Raw genomic sequence first — 13630 nt, forward strand, 5'->3', positions numbered from 1 at the left:
CCTGTGCATTTGGATCTGTACCCTCTGAGTTTGGATCTGTACCCTCTGCGTACTTGATATCCACCCCACCCTCCGCCCCATAGCACTTAGGTATGTATCTGTCATTTATCTATTTTGATATTTGTCTCCCCTTCTAGACTTGTAAGCTCCTTGTGGGCAGGGAATGTGTCTGCCAACTCTGTTATATTGTTCTGTCCTAAGTGCATAGTACAGTTCTCTGCACACAGTAAGCACTCAATAAATACCACTGATCAGTTGATCATTTTCCTGATGCTAATAGCAGGTGAAAAAGTCAAATTCATAAGTATTACCCAGGATTAGTAACTTTTTCTCTAAAACAGGGAAATAGCCTAGCTTTTCACTTTCAAGTTCATTCATTCAATCATTATTTATTAAGCGCTTACTGTGTGCAGAGCACTGTACTAAACTCTTGTAAAGTACAATTCTGCAACAGACAGAGACCATCCCTACCCAGCAACGGGCTCACAGTCTAGAAGTTCATATCTCAAATGAGATTTACAGCAATGTTATTGATGGAAGGTCCATTTCTTTGTAGGATAGTAGTTTTTCAGCCAATCTGTGGACTCAGGTTTGGGAAATTGTGGGTTTGTTACCCAGCTTGTAATTTAGAGTTTGTAAATCAGAGATTAGAAATGGCCTTCACTAAGTGTTTCTTAATAAAGTACTGAAATAAAGAGTAATAAGAAATTGAATGGCCAGTTTCAAAATAAGTTCTCTTTTCAGGAAGTGGTTTATTGGCCTTTTGATTCTTTTTTCAGATGCATATGTTGAGCTTCTCACTTCCATTAAGGTGTTATTTCCTTTGTACAGCTCAGGCTTGAAATGATAGCAGTTTATTGGTAGTATACTCTAGTGGGAAGGGAGGGTTTCCCCAGTCAGTCATTTGTATTTATTGGACACTTACTGTGTGCGGAGCACTGTACAAAGTGTTTGGGAGATTCAGTCAGTCATTTGTATTTATTGAGAATTTACTTTGTGCAGAGCACTGTTTTTTTTAAAAATGATATTTGTTAAGCACTTATTATGTGCTTAGACTGTAAGCCCGTCAAAGGGCAGGGACTGTCTCTGTTACCGATTTGTACATTCCAAGCGCTTAGTACAGTGCTCTGCATATAGTAAGCGCTCAATAAATACTATTGAATGAATGAATGTGCCAAGCACTGTTTTAAGCACTGGGGTAGTTACACAGTAATCAGCTTGTCTCATGTGGGGCTCACAGCCTTAATTGCCATTTTACAGATGAGGTAGCTGAGGCACAGAGAAGTGACTTGCTCACGGTCACACAGCAGACAAATGGCAGAACTGGGATTAGAACCCACATCCTCTACTCCCAACCCCGTGCCACTTCCACTAAGCCATGCTGCTTGGTAGAGTACAATATAACAATAAGCAGATACAGTCCCTGCCCACAGTGAGCTTAGTAGGGAGACAGGCATTAATATAAATAAAATTATAGGTATGTATATAGGTGCTGTGGGGCTGGAAGGGGAGATAAAGAGAGCAACTCTCTCTGCTACTTGCCTGTGGGTGGTTGTAATCCCCTGAATCAATCAAGCAGTAGTATTTATTAATTTTAAGATCCTTAAGGCCAAAGATGATATCTTTTACCTCAGTTGAGAAGCAGCCTGACCTAGTGGATAGAGCATGGGTTTACGAATCAGAGGGACTTGGGTTCTAATCCCAGGTCTACCATTTTTCTCCTTTGTGACCTTGGGCAAGTCACTTCACTTCTCTGAACCTCAGTTACTACATTGGTAAAATGAGGTTACGACTGTAAGCAGGCCATCTCTGCATATCAGACTGTAAATTCATTGTGGGCAGGGAACATATCTCCCAACTCACTGTTATTGTATGCTCCCAAGCACTTAGTTCAGTGCTCTGCATGCAGTAAGCCCTCAATAAATGCTACTGACAGATTGATTGATTGATTGAGATCAGGGATCACCCCAAGTCCCTATGATTTGCTAGTGTTTTATGGCTCCTTTGAAACAAGGTAGTCACGCTCTCTGGTTCCCAAGGAACATATCTGGAAATTTGGATCTGGTATTTTGAGCAAAAAAAAAAAAAAAAGGAGGAGGGTCTGAAGCTTTGCAACAAGGATTTTGGGCTTTGTTCCTCCTCAAGATTTTGACAAGAGTATTCAGACAACTGGGCTGTGCTAATTGATAATAACGTACTTGTTTTAAATCTGAGCTTGAGTGCTGGGTGCTTTTCCTTTTTTCGGGCATCAGTGATATTTATTGTCTACTGTGTGTAGAGAACTTTACTAAGCATTTGAGAGAATACAGTTGGTCGACATGTTCCTTGCTACAGTCCAGAGAGAGAGATAGACATTAAAATAAATTCCAGATATATATGTAAATGCTGTCATAAAGGCATTTCCTTCTCCAAGAGCATGACACAATGGAAGTGGTGTGGCCTAGTGGAAAGACCTTGGGGCTTGGGAGTCAGATGTCCTGATTCTAATCCTGACTCCACCACCTACCTTCTGGGTAACAGTGGGCAGTCATTTAATTTTTCTGTGACTCAGTTTCCTCATCTGTAAAACAGAGCTTTAATACTTGTTTCCCCCACCCCCATTAGACTGTGAGCCCCATGGGGACCAAAGTCTATGTCCGAACTGATTACCTTGAATCTACCCCAAAGCTTAGTACAGTGCTTGATGCCTAATTACTGCTTAAAATACTCTTGATTATTATTATGATGATGATTATTATCATCATGATCATGTAAATGAAAAAGGAACTTTCTTTGGTGACTTCTTTTTTGGTTGTTTACTTATTCCAGGTTCCTTTTACACTGTACATTCCTATTTGGCCTGGGGTTACCAAAAACTTGAAGAACAGTAAAGTTTGCCCTGGTCCCCCAAATGTGAGGACTCTGAGTTCTACTTAATGGGTTTTAAATGTCTCAGCACATCTTAGGCAGAAAGATGAACAGTTCATTTTCAATACTGGTTAACAAGATGAACGAATTTTCCACTTTTCTGAGCTCGGCCTCAAAGGAAAAGGAATGTCAACTGGAGTGAAGCTTTTCTTGCCCATTTTGGATCGTAGTTACACATTGTGAATTGCAGGAATTGGCAGGAAAACCAGTCACTGAAACATTGTGTGCTTGTGTTTCCCTATAGGGCGTGTAGGAACACCTCATTTTATGGCCCCAGAAGTGGTGAAAAGAGAGCCCTATGGGAAACCTGTGGATGTCTGGGGTTGTGGAGTGATCCTCTTTATCCTGCTCAGTGGGTGCCTGCCTTTCTACGGAACCAAGGAAAGATTGTTTGAAGGTATCATTAAAGGAAAATATAAGGTAAATCGAATCCTAGAAACGAATCTTCTTCGGGGTTGAAGTTGGTGGTGAAATTATTTTTCCAGTTACTCTGTTGCCTTGGACTGTTGATTACTTGGTGCTCATAAAGTCCCACAGTCAGAGTAGTATAAAAGTAGCATTAGTTGAGGGTGGTGCTTTGAACTAGGCTCTTGGGAAGAATAAAGAAGTGGCCTGTTCCTTGGCCCTCGAGGAATTTACACTCTTAATGGAGGATAAGCTTCCCTACCGATTTATCAGTCCTCTCATCAAAAATGAACTTATTTGGCAAACTTCATCCTCACCTCCTTCCGAGTCAAGAAGCATGACCCAACCAGAAGGACTTTCACTCTCCATGAGGCTTCAACCTTTCCTAAAAGAGTCAGATGACTCTCGCTCTGAAGAGCCCCAAAGTACAGGGCTTGCCTCCTCTCATGAGTGGGAGGGAAACTGGTGTTCTCTCTTGGCCATGTGGTCTAGCCTCCAGCCTAGCAGGCTGTGCCCAGCAAAGCCCACCATTCACAATGGTCACTTTCTGTCAACCTAAGCCCTACCCCTCCTTTCCTGCTGTTTGAGCCCCATCAGGTCAATTGCCCCAGGGCCCTGAACTTGCCTCTCTATGCTCCTCTTTCTCCCCAGTCTTCCCGAACTCCCTTCTCCCATGGCTTTTCTTACCTGGTCCGTTCCCCCCCCTTTTTTTTAATTATATCCCCTGCCGGAAGTTCCCTTCCCCAGCTCCCTTCCTCCTGAGACCTCAAATCCAAGGACGGTGGAGCTGGATGGGAGGTATGCAGGAAGCAGCAGGGGAGGTGGAAGAGGAGGCTAGGAAGGGGGCCACCACCACACTCTCTTATGCCCCCCAGTTTAGTAAGAAACAGAAACTGCCAGCTGGGGAAGGGGCTGCCAGCAGAGGTGCTGAGATTTCTTCTTTTGTTTTTGGTTTTGTTTTTTTAAAGAACAGCATGGGGCAGGATTAAAAAAAGAAAATCAGTGGGGAGGAGCTAGTTAAAGGAGTTGGAGGGAAGGAGTGCCATGTAAGGCCAAGAGCGGGAAAGGAAGGGGTCAAGACCAGGCTCAAGGCAGATCTGATAAAATGGAACATCGCACAAAAATCACTTCAGCAGCAAGTGAATTTTGCCAGGTAGTCGTGGGCCTCTCAGAAGGCAGTCTGGCCTAGACTCCTGACCTCTCATCTGCCCACCCGCGGATTCAAATGGCTCTGATTCCCCACCTTGCAGAGAGTTAGGGTGCTCGTGCCCAAACTTGTGCCACAAAATTAGGGCGCTCGTGCCCAAACTTGTGCCACACTTGATGGTTCCAGGGTCCCAAACCAGGGGGTGCCTTTTGGGGGAGTGAAGGACAGACCCTGCAGCCTACCCTGCAGTTCTTCCAACTGTCCCCAGCAGCTGGACACATGCTAGCAAACTGGTTCTGGGCCTGGCATAGTGTGGCACAGCCTCAGAATAAGAGACATTTGCCCAATGAAGCCAGATGCAGCCCTCTGATTAGAGGAATTCAGCCTAGCATCTGCCCCCAGTCGCTGCCTAAAACTGAGAAAAGCCAGAAACCCTGGGATCTTAAGGAACCTAACTGTCACTGGACTACAAAAATGAGCTTTTCACTCAATTGATTTAGACTGTAAAACCAAACTTCTGCTTACTGTCTCGATTTTGAAGACTTTAAAGCTATATTTCCAGTCTTAAAGTTTGTGCGTTGTGTTGTAGTTTTTATATCGACTCATTTTTATGGTGGTGGTGGTTCATCTTTTTGGCACTCCTAAGTTGACCTGAAAGTTGTCCTAATTCAATTCTGCTTCAGTGTTCTCTATTTAGTAAAAAGGAATCCTTCTCATATCATTTTAATCAAGAGCTAATGATGATTTTCTACTCAATTAATCTTTACATTGCAACAAAAACAGTAATGTTGACAAGATTGCCAAATATTTAAGAGTCTCACAAAGTAAAATGTGCTGAGCTCCATTAATTTTCTTCGTGCCCGATAAGCGCTTAGAAAAGTGCTTGGGAAGCAGCGTGGCGCAGTGGGGGAAGCAGCGTGGCGCAGTGGAAAGAGCACGGGCTTTGGAGTCAGGGCTCATGAGTTCGAATCCCAGCTCTGCCACTTGTCAGCTGTGTGACTGTGGGCAAGTCACTTCACTTCTCTGTGCCTCAGTTCCCTCATCTGTAAAATGGGGATGAAGACTGTGAGCCCCACGCGGGACAACCTGATTCCCCCGTGTCCACCCCAGCGCTTAGAACAGTGCTCTGCACATAGTAAGCGCTTAACAAATACCAACATTATTATTATTAAAAGTGCTTGGCACATAGTAAGTGCTTAACCAATACCATCATTATTATTATTATTACTGTTATCCTCTTGAAATGCATTTGCAGTAGAGTTCAGCAGTAGATTAGTGTCATAATTTACGAAATTGACGGCTAGATTATATTGGATTCTCTGTGGTGAACCCTGGAAGCCCATTTATGTATGTTGAGCAGGGGTTAGGGAAACAAGCACTGGCTTATCCCAGGCCCACTGGCAATTGAACCTCACCTTCAGGTGTGAAAGTGATGGAACTGTATTGGAGGGTCATCACTGTAGGTGGAGAAGACTGATAAAACAGATTTGTGACTGTGTTGTTGACATGTAAGGAACTGTTGGAACTGTTACATCCTGGGTCCAGCCCCTTATTATTACCCCCACTTGTGGTGGTATGATCTTGTTACTAATGCAAACTACTAGAGGCAGGTAATAATAATCATAATTGTAATAATAGTAGTATTTGTCAAGCACTGTACTAAATGCGGGGGTAGATACCAGATGATCAGGTCCACATGGGGCTCACAGTGTAAATAGAAGGGAGGACAGGTATTGAATCCCCATTTTTGCAGCTGAGGGAACGGAGGCCCAAAGAAGTGAAGTGACTTGCTCAAGGTCACGCGGCAGGTGTGCGCTGGAGCCAGGATTAGAACCCAGGTCTTCTGATCCTCAGGTCTGTGCTCTTTCCACTGGGCCACACTACTTCTTAATTTGGGGGACTTAAGAGAATGTCCTTTGTTGAGAAGAGAATGAAGTGAAGTTCCTTTTAAGCCCCCAGCAGAGGTGGAGGTGATGGGTGGGAGGAGGGGAGGTGCTGAGACCTGACAGTGTCCAGGGAAGGGGTCCTTGGATTCCATTGCCCTAAGAGCAGTGGTTCTTTGGGAGAAAATAATATGGAGATAGAAAAGATGACCACAGCCTGTATAGATGCTCACTTTTCAGCCACTCTTAACTAGGCTTATCCTAGATAGTGTCCCCCACCAACTTGGTGGAATTCTCCTCTCGCCCAAGAGATTTCCACTTGGATTTCCACAGTCACGGCTTTCCAGGCAAGTAACCCCATCCCCTAACATCCCCCATCCCTTCACCCCACCCTTCCTAGTTCTCTGACCTCACCCACCCTCCCCCATCCTTCTGGTTCCCCCAGCAGTGCCCTGTTCCCTTGGATTTTGCTCTTCTTTTAAGTCCTATCTATTGTAAAAACTCCTGCCACCCCCACCACCATCCCTTTCTGAGTTTTGTGGTCCCCACGGTGGGATGGGTGACCAAGATCAGACCAAGATGGGCTTGGGGGTCAGATGGTGACAGGAGGGCAAGGGAGGAGGACTGCAGGTGGCAGCACAGAGGGGGAAGACAGCCACTGGGGGTCTCAACTGGAGAGAGGTTGGGTTCCTTGCATATCGTCCCAAAGTGAAGTGAAAAATCACTGCTCGGTTGGGTGTCTGCAGACTGAATTGATGCCCACACGTTTTGTCTCTCTCCTCTCTTTCTGTTCTTTCTTTCCTCTCTCTCCTCTATCGCTCTCCTGTTTGTCTCTCCTCTCCCTCTCTTCATTCTTTTCCCTCCTCTCTCTCCTCTCTTCTCTCTCCTGTCTTCCCTCTCTCCTCCCTCCTCTGTCTCTCTCCTCTCTCCTATCCCTCTCCTCTCTCTCCCAGACCCACTTCCTCACTGACCTGAACCCACTCAACACACTGAAAATAGCTCTTAGGCACATACACATGTCTTTTCTGATTAAACCCCTTAGGGTCAAGGCTCTTCCACTTGTAGAACTTTGGGAAGCTTTGGTCGTAAACTGAACTTTCAGTGACCTGGGAAGTAGCTCCCTGAGGTCGCTACTGGTCCCCCTTACCCCCAGACTTGTTGAACTCTGAAGTTTTATACTGTTTTGTATGTATATTATTGTGTGTTCCCATGTTTGCCTGTCGCCAAATCTTTCCCCGCCTTATTTTTAGATTGCGAGCCTCTGGAGGGTCAGGGATCATGTCCTAACTCTCACCTATACAGTAAATACAAATGAGTGAATGAATGAGTGAATGAATGAATGAATGAATGAATGAATGAATGAATGAATGAATGAAAAGGCTAACCAGGACCAAAGTGTGCAGGTAGCCAGAATAGCCGTAAACCTTTTGATTCATTGTCTCTTGCTTAACCTCCAAGCTTCTTTCTGTTCTTTCTTTCTGAAATCCCAAGAAGAGACACTAGATGAAGAATTAAGTGAGGAATAAGTGGAGAAACCATGAGCTCTGTAGTCCTCAATTGGGTGGGCAGAGTTAGAAAATTCTTGACCTCTGAGAACTAACATGACACTTTAGAAGCATATAACTGCCAAAGTGGTGCTAAATTCACATCTCCATATTGTGTAAACATCTGCGGTAGCTGTGTGATTTAACTGGTGATTTATATCTTGTTTTTCCTCTGCCATACTTTCAGTTTTCTTGACCATTTATGCATCAGAGAATACATTTTTAAAGTGGAACATGTGGTACTACCTCATTGGCTTTTAATGGACCATTTGGTGGAGACAGAAAGCTATTTCCCAAACCACACATCAAACATAGTGGTTTTTTTATCCCAATGTTATGAGCTGACATTTAACTCCCAATACCCAGGCCCTGGACCTGCAGGACTTCTGACTTGAGGTGATAGTACAGTTCACAGTGCCGTTTCCTTCTCCCGTACTTGTTCTTGTGCAGTCATCCTTCCTGGTTAGTTCATTCACAACAATAGAAAAAGAAAATCTGAATTATAGAATACACCAAGTGAGAGAAAAAGCCATAATTCCTTCCCCCAGTTTAGAGGCTATGTAGGCTTCCTAGGTAGGAAGAGGCAGTTGTGCAGCTGGGCACCTCTGGGTTGAAAGGGGACAAGAACTGGTAGAAGTAATAAAAGCCATGACACTCCCCTGAAGGAAAAGACCAGACCAGGAAAAAATCATCTTGGGTGGTCCTTCAGGACACAAAGAAATAAGTACCTGGCCCTTGTGAGGGGAGACGCTAGGCGGTTTGGGTGCTGACTTTTGAGTGACCCAACAGCAAGCATAAGAGGTGAAGTACAGCCATCATTTCCTGACTGTAGGTCCAGCAATTTCACTTAGGTGGATATAGATACTAGATTTTTTTTTTCTTTTGAGATAATGGGTTTTCCATTGCAGGGGATGCCACAGCTTCCGAGGGGATCAGAAAGATTTCAGGTAGGGTTGCCCCATTTCCTTGTCACCTTGCCAACAGTATAATTGAAGGGCCTCAGAGCAGGAGCAATGACTCAATAATAATAATAATAATTGTGGTGTGTGTTAGGTGCTTACTAGGTGCCGAGCACTGTTCTAAGTGCTGGAGTTAGATACAAGATAGGTTGGACACAGTCCCTGTCCCACATGAGGCTCACAGTATTGATCCTCATTCTACAGATGAGGTAACTGAGGCACAGAGAAGTTAAGTGACTGGCCCAAGGTCACACAACAGACATGTGGAGCCCAACCATCCAGAATGCGAGTCAGCCAACCCTCAAAATGGGTTCATATTTTAGTCATATTTATTGAGTAGTAACTTTGAGTTAGATCACTATACTAAACGCTTGAGAGAGTACAATATAAACAGACACATTCCCTACCCACACGACCCACTTACCCACAGTTCTGTCTTCCTGGCTCCCAGACAACAGCAGTGAGGCTCGAAAGACAAGATCGTAGCCTCAACAAGTGTCATATTAAAGAATGATATGTTTTGGGACATAAGGGCTCCATGCAATCAGTCAGATCAATCAATTGTATTGATTGAGCACTTGTTCTCTGCAGAGCACTTTACTAAGCACTTGGGAGAATATAATAGAGTAGGTAGACATGATCCATGCCTTCAAGGGGCTTCCAATATAGCAGGTCAGACAGCCATTGAAATAAATTACAGGTAGAGTAAAGCACATTTTGAAGCTCACATGCAATCTTCATCTATATTAGCTCCAGGCAGAATCAGGGTCCAGGTCTCTGGATTCCTAGAGCAGTACTCTGGTACCACTGAACGAATAAATGACTGGGTAATGACACACATTTTTCGTGGCAACAGTTTATTTAGGGTTCTAGAGGATTCCATTGTAAATAGCTCATGAACTGTGCTCTGCCCTCACAGTCAAGTTGAGAGGTCTTCACCACACTGACTGGGATCTTCTTCTCTACTTGTGCTGAAACTCCGTAGAAAGGCTAGTCGTGAGAGCTGCTCAGTTTTGAAAGGAAATGCTTAGAATATGTGAAAAAAGGAAAAAATAGTGGCCCTCAATTTCAGATGATTAAGCTCATGGGCCATACCTGGGAAGGCAGTTGAACAAATCGGCAAGCAGCCAATTTCAGGGATAGGTTTAGAAGAGCATGTGATCCCAGTCAGTCAATCTGATTTATTGAGCGCTTACTGTGTGCAGAGGACTGTACTCAGCGCTTGAGAGAGTACAATATAACAATAAACAGACACATTCCCTGCCCACAAAGAGCCTAGAATCTAGATACTGGTTACAGTCTAGATACTAAATAAAGACCTCTTTGACTCAGAAGCAAGCACATTTCCCCCAACAAATTAAATCTCCTTTTATAGTCAGTCAACTGCCAGATCACATAGACAAGGGAGAAGCAATAGTTGCATTTGGCTAGCCTTAAGAAAGATTTTAGATTCTGTTCCAGAACACCTGATTGACAAGCTAGTAAAAAGGGGGCAAGCCACAACAATACTGTTCAAGCATTATTTTCAAAGAGTGAACTCCAGTGGGTCACTCACAGCTGAGGGTGGCCTGTTAAATGGTAATCCACAGGGATTGCCACCTCTTTTGACGTCATTATTAATGTCCTGGACATAGGAGTAGGGAAAATGCTTTTAAGCTTGAACCGTACTAAACTAAGCAGAATCGTCGATGCTTTGGAAGACAGAAATAGATTCCAGAGTGAGGCAGCTTGGAAAAATAGAGCTGCAGAATGGAATCCAAACAGGATGAGTGTATTTAGGGATGAGAAATCAACTACATAAATACAGGACCCTAGCTCGACACAAAAGTTTATCCAAAAAAAACCCCAAAACCAGACGTCATTGTCCATGCAAAGTGTGCCTGAATCTGGCATTTACTACCATTTTGCTCGGGGGAGGTTGGGTTGGGGGGAAGCACATGTAGAATTGGAATGTTTCAACAGGAGTCTAATTTGTTAGAATTGAGATACTGCCTAAGGCTTATTTAAGTACTATATCGACTTTTGATCACAGCACTGTAAAATGATTAGAGGGGGTCCAGACAAGAGCAGCAAAAACAATTCAGTGGTTCCCTAGGCCCTAAAAAGAAAATTGAAGTAAATTGGGATGGTTAAGCATGCCGGACCCAGAGGCTTAGGGGTAATAACTCACTTTAAGTATATGAAAGGTTATATGGCAGTGATATTGATCAGTTCTTCTTGAAAAAAGAGAAAAGTACAGTTGGATTAAATGAACTCCAATGGGGATAACTCTTTAATTCGTGAGACAATGAAAAACGAGAACAGGGTAGCCCTGGAGATGTGGTGTCCCCTGTTTCAGAAGTCCTGTAAGGAAAGATCAGGCAACTGTTCATCCAGGCTGATTCAGCTGTTCACCCATTCTAGTGGTAGGGCAATTATCTCCCTAAAGGCTTTCCTGATTTACTCATAGTCCAATTGTCTGTAATAATAATAATAATGTATTTGTTGAACACTTACTATGTGCCAGGCACTGTGCTAAGCACCGGGTGGATGCAAGCAAATTGAGTGATTCACAGTACCTGTTCCACGTGAGGCTCACAGTTTCAATCCCCATTTTACAGATGAGGTAACTGAGGCACAGAGAAGTGCAGTGACCTGCCAAGGTCATACAGCAGACAGTGGCACAGCCAGAATTAGAACCCATGACATTCTGACTCCCAAGCCCATGTTCTGTCCACTACATCCATCTGTAAGGGTGGGCAATAACTATTTCAGCCTCTTTTGTGCTTCTTATTGCTGTTGTCATGCAAGTGAAGCAAACAGCCCCTTCTTAACTCACATGACTTACTTGAATGGGTTGATTATGTTGGCAGGACTAAGGAAATAGAAGGCAGAAACTGTCACTTGATTGCAGCCTTTCTTGAACCATTGTCAACATCAATTTCATGGCAAGACAAAAGGCATCTGTCTAATTCCAGGATGAAAAGTCACTTGAAAAAAAATCCATATTTGGTCATTTTTTAAAGTCATTTTGCTTTGATGAAACACTAAAATGTTTTACTCTACCCGAAAAAGCACATGGACACATTAATATTTGGGTTCCAGCTTGAAACGAAGGAATGAACAAAAATAATTCTGAATAATCCTTTGTTCACCAAATGGTTCTTGCTCTTCATAGTGGATCCAAATACTACTTTTGCCGGGGGTTCAGTCTTCAGGCAAGATCTACAAGCCAGAAAGAAAAATTATGAACATCTTAACTAAAAATACCTGGCATCTGAAAATTAAAAATTTCCATAGTGATCCCTTATTAGGGTCCCAAATGGGAAAATTCCATAAGTGAAGCATTTCTAAAGTTGGACAAGTCTCCTGAATGAATAAAGAGGAATAAGATGATTCACAATCATCTTTTTTGAATTATGTCTTTAGATGGCAAATACTTAGGACAAGAACTCCTGGGGCATTTTTTTTTTATTTACTGCTTGCTACTCAAGTATCCATGTCTTTGGGGAAGTATTAGGTAACTGTAATTGATGACTTCTCTTATTGGAAGAGGCTGCATTACTCAAGGTATTTGTGTAATTTCTCCTGCTCCCTTTTTCAGATGAATCCCAGACAGTGGAGCCACATCTCTGAAAGCGCAAAAGATCTCGTGCGCCGTATGCTTATGCTAGATCCAGCTGAAAGGATAACCGTTTATGAGGCCCTGAATCATCCTTGGCTTAAGGTACAGAAAATAAACCCATCGCTATAAGCATCACCCTGGGGATTCGTGGTGTTTGACTTCATTAGGGAAAATATAATCTGAGGTTATTAGGCAAAGTAAAATATTTGACTCTGGCACACAATTCAAGAATTCAAATTAGCCACAGTTTGCTATATTCTCATGCCTCCAGCATTTCAATCAGTAGCTCCTTTCTAATTTATAAATCATCTTGTTGACAAACATTGCTTTTCAGCTCCCGTTGTACTTCCTTTGGTTTTATTTTGGTAGTGCTGGGTTATAGGAGAGTTAGATGTATTTTACTCTCTTTTGGTGTTTCTGGACAAGTTTTAATTGTTTGGGCTTTGCTGAATCTTCTCATTAATGTTTCCTTGATTCTCCTTGCAGAATCCCCTAACTCCTCAACAAAATATTATATGGGAAGGGAAAAGTCCTTGAATGGCAAGGTCTGTGCATCAGAATCAAAAAGTATTCATTGAGAACCAGTGAATGCTCCCCAAAAAAGAAAAAAAAAAGTAGTGCAGGAACTTCATACAGAAGGACCTTTCCCTTACCTGTCCCCAGACCTCCCTATATATGAGCCATATATTAATTTGGACATATATACACACATACTCACAAATTATTTTTCTGTGTCTCGTTCATGCTTCTTCCATCTCTGACCCATTTCTCACACCTTTACCTCCACCTAGAGACCCCCCAGCTCAAATTTGACAAACCAGATTCCTCTCCACCTTCAAGACTTCTTAACCTAGTTCTTCCTAACCCAGGAGCCATTTCTTGGTTAATCTTCTACCTTCCTTGTGATATCATCACATAAACTCTTATTTATTTGTGTTTGGTGATATCTGTTATAGCCATTTAATGATAAAACTGAATTTTGATTGAAAAAATAATCTCCCCTCCCCTTTTTGCTATTCATTAGAGTGGTTTGCCACAAAATTATTCTCCCTTACTCATGAGATTGAGCTATTTAGCATCCACAATGTGATTGAGAACCAAATTTCAATTTTATTTTTCAATACTTAGATACCTTAGTTTGTTTTAATGACATTTTTTCAGGTTGTTCTAGAACTGTAAAA

The 13630-nt window shown here is 42.9% G+C and overlaps 1 protein-coding gene across 16 annotated transcripts in view; it reads left to right on the forward strand.

The window, feature by feature from the left end:
• CASK (calcium/calmodulin dependent serine protein kinase) overlaps window positions 1-13630 on the forward strand; it is a 321131-nt gene that overhangs the window by 213857 nt on the left and 93644 nt on the right. For 8 of the 16 annotated variants that reach the window (XM_029046417.2, XM_029046418.2, XM_029046421.2 and 5 more), the window contains 3 exons: window positions 3152-3327; window positions 8795-8833; window positions 12429-12551. In XM_029046417.2, coding sequence (XP_028902250.1) covers window positions 3152-3327; window positions 8795-8833; window positions 12429-12551 — 338 coding nt within the window. The remainder of the gene's footprint in view (window positions 1-3151; window positions 3328-8794; window positions 8834-12428; window positions 12552-13630) is intronic. The other 8 variants (XM_007667249.4, XM_007667241.4, XM_007667250.4 and 5 more) reach the window with 1 other exon arrangement.

Source organism: Ornithorhynchus anatinus, chromosome 18 (genome assembly GCF_004115215.2).
Source record: "Ornithorhynchus anatinus isolate Pmale09 chromosome 18, mOrnAna1.pri.v4, whole genome shotgun sequence".
Classification (NCBI taxonomy): domain Eukaryota; kingdom Metazoa; phylum Chordata; class Mammalia; order Monotremata; family Ornithorhynchidae; genus Ornithorhynchus; species Ornithorhynchus anatinus.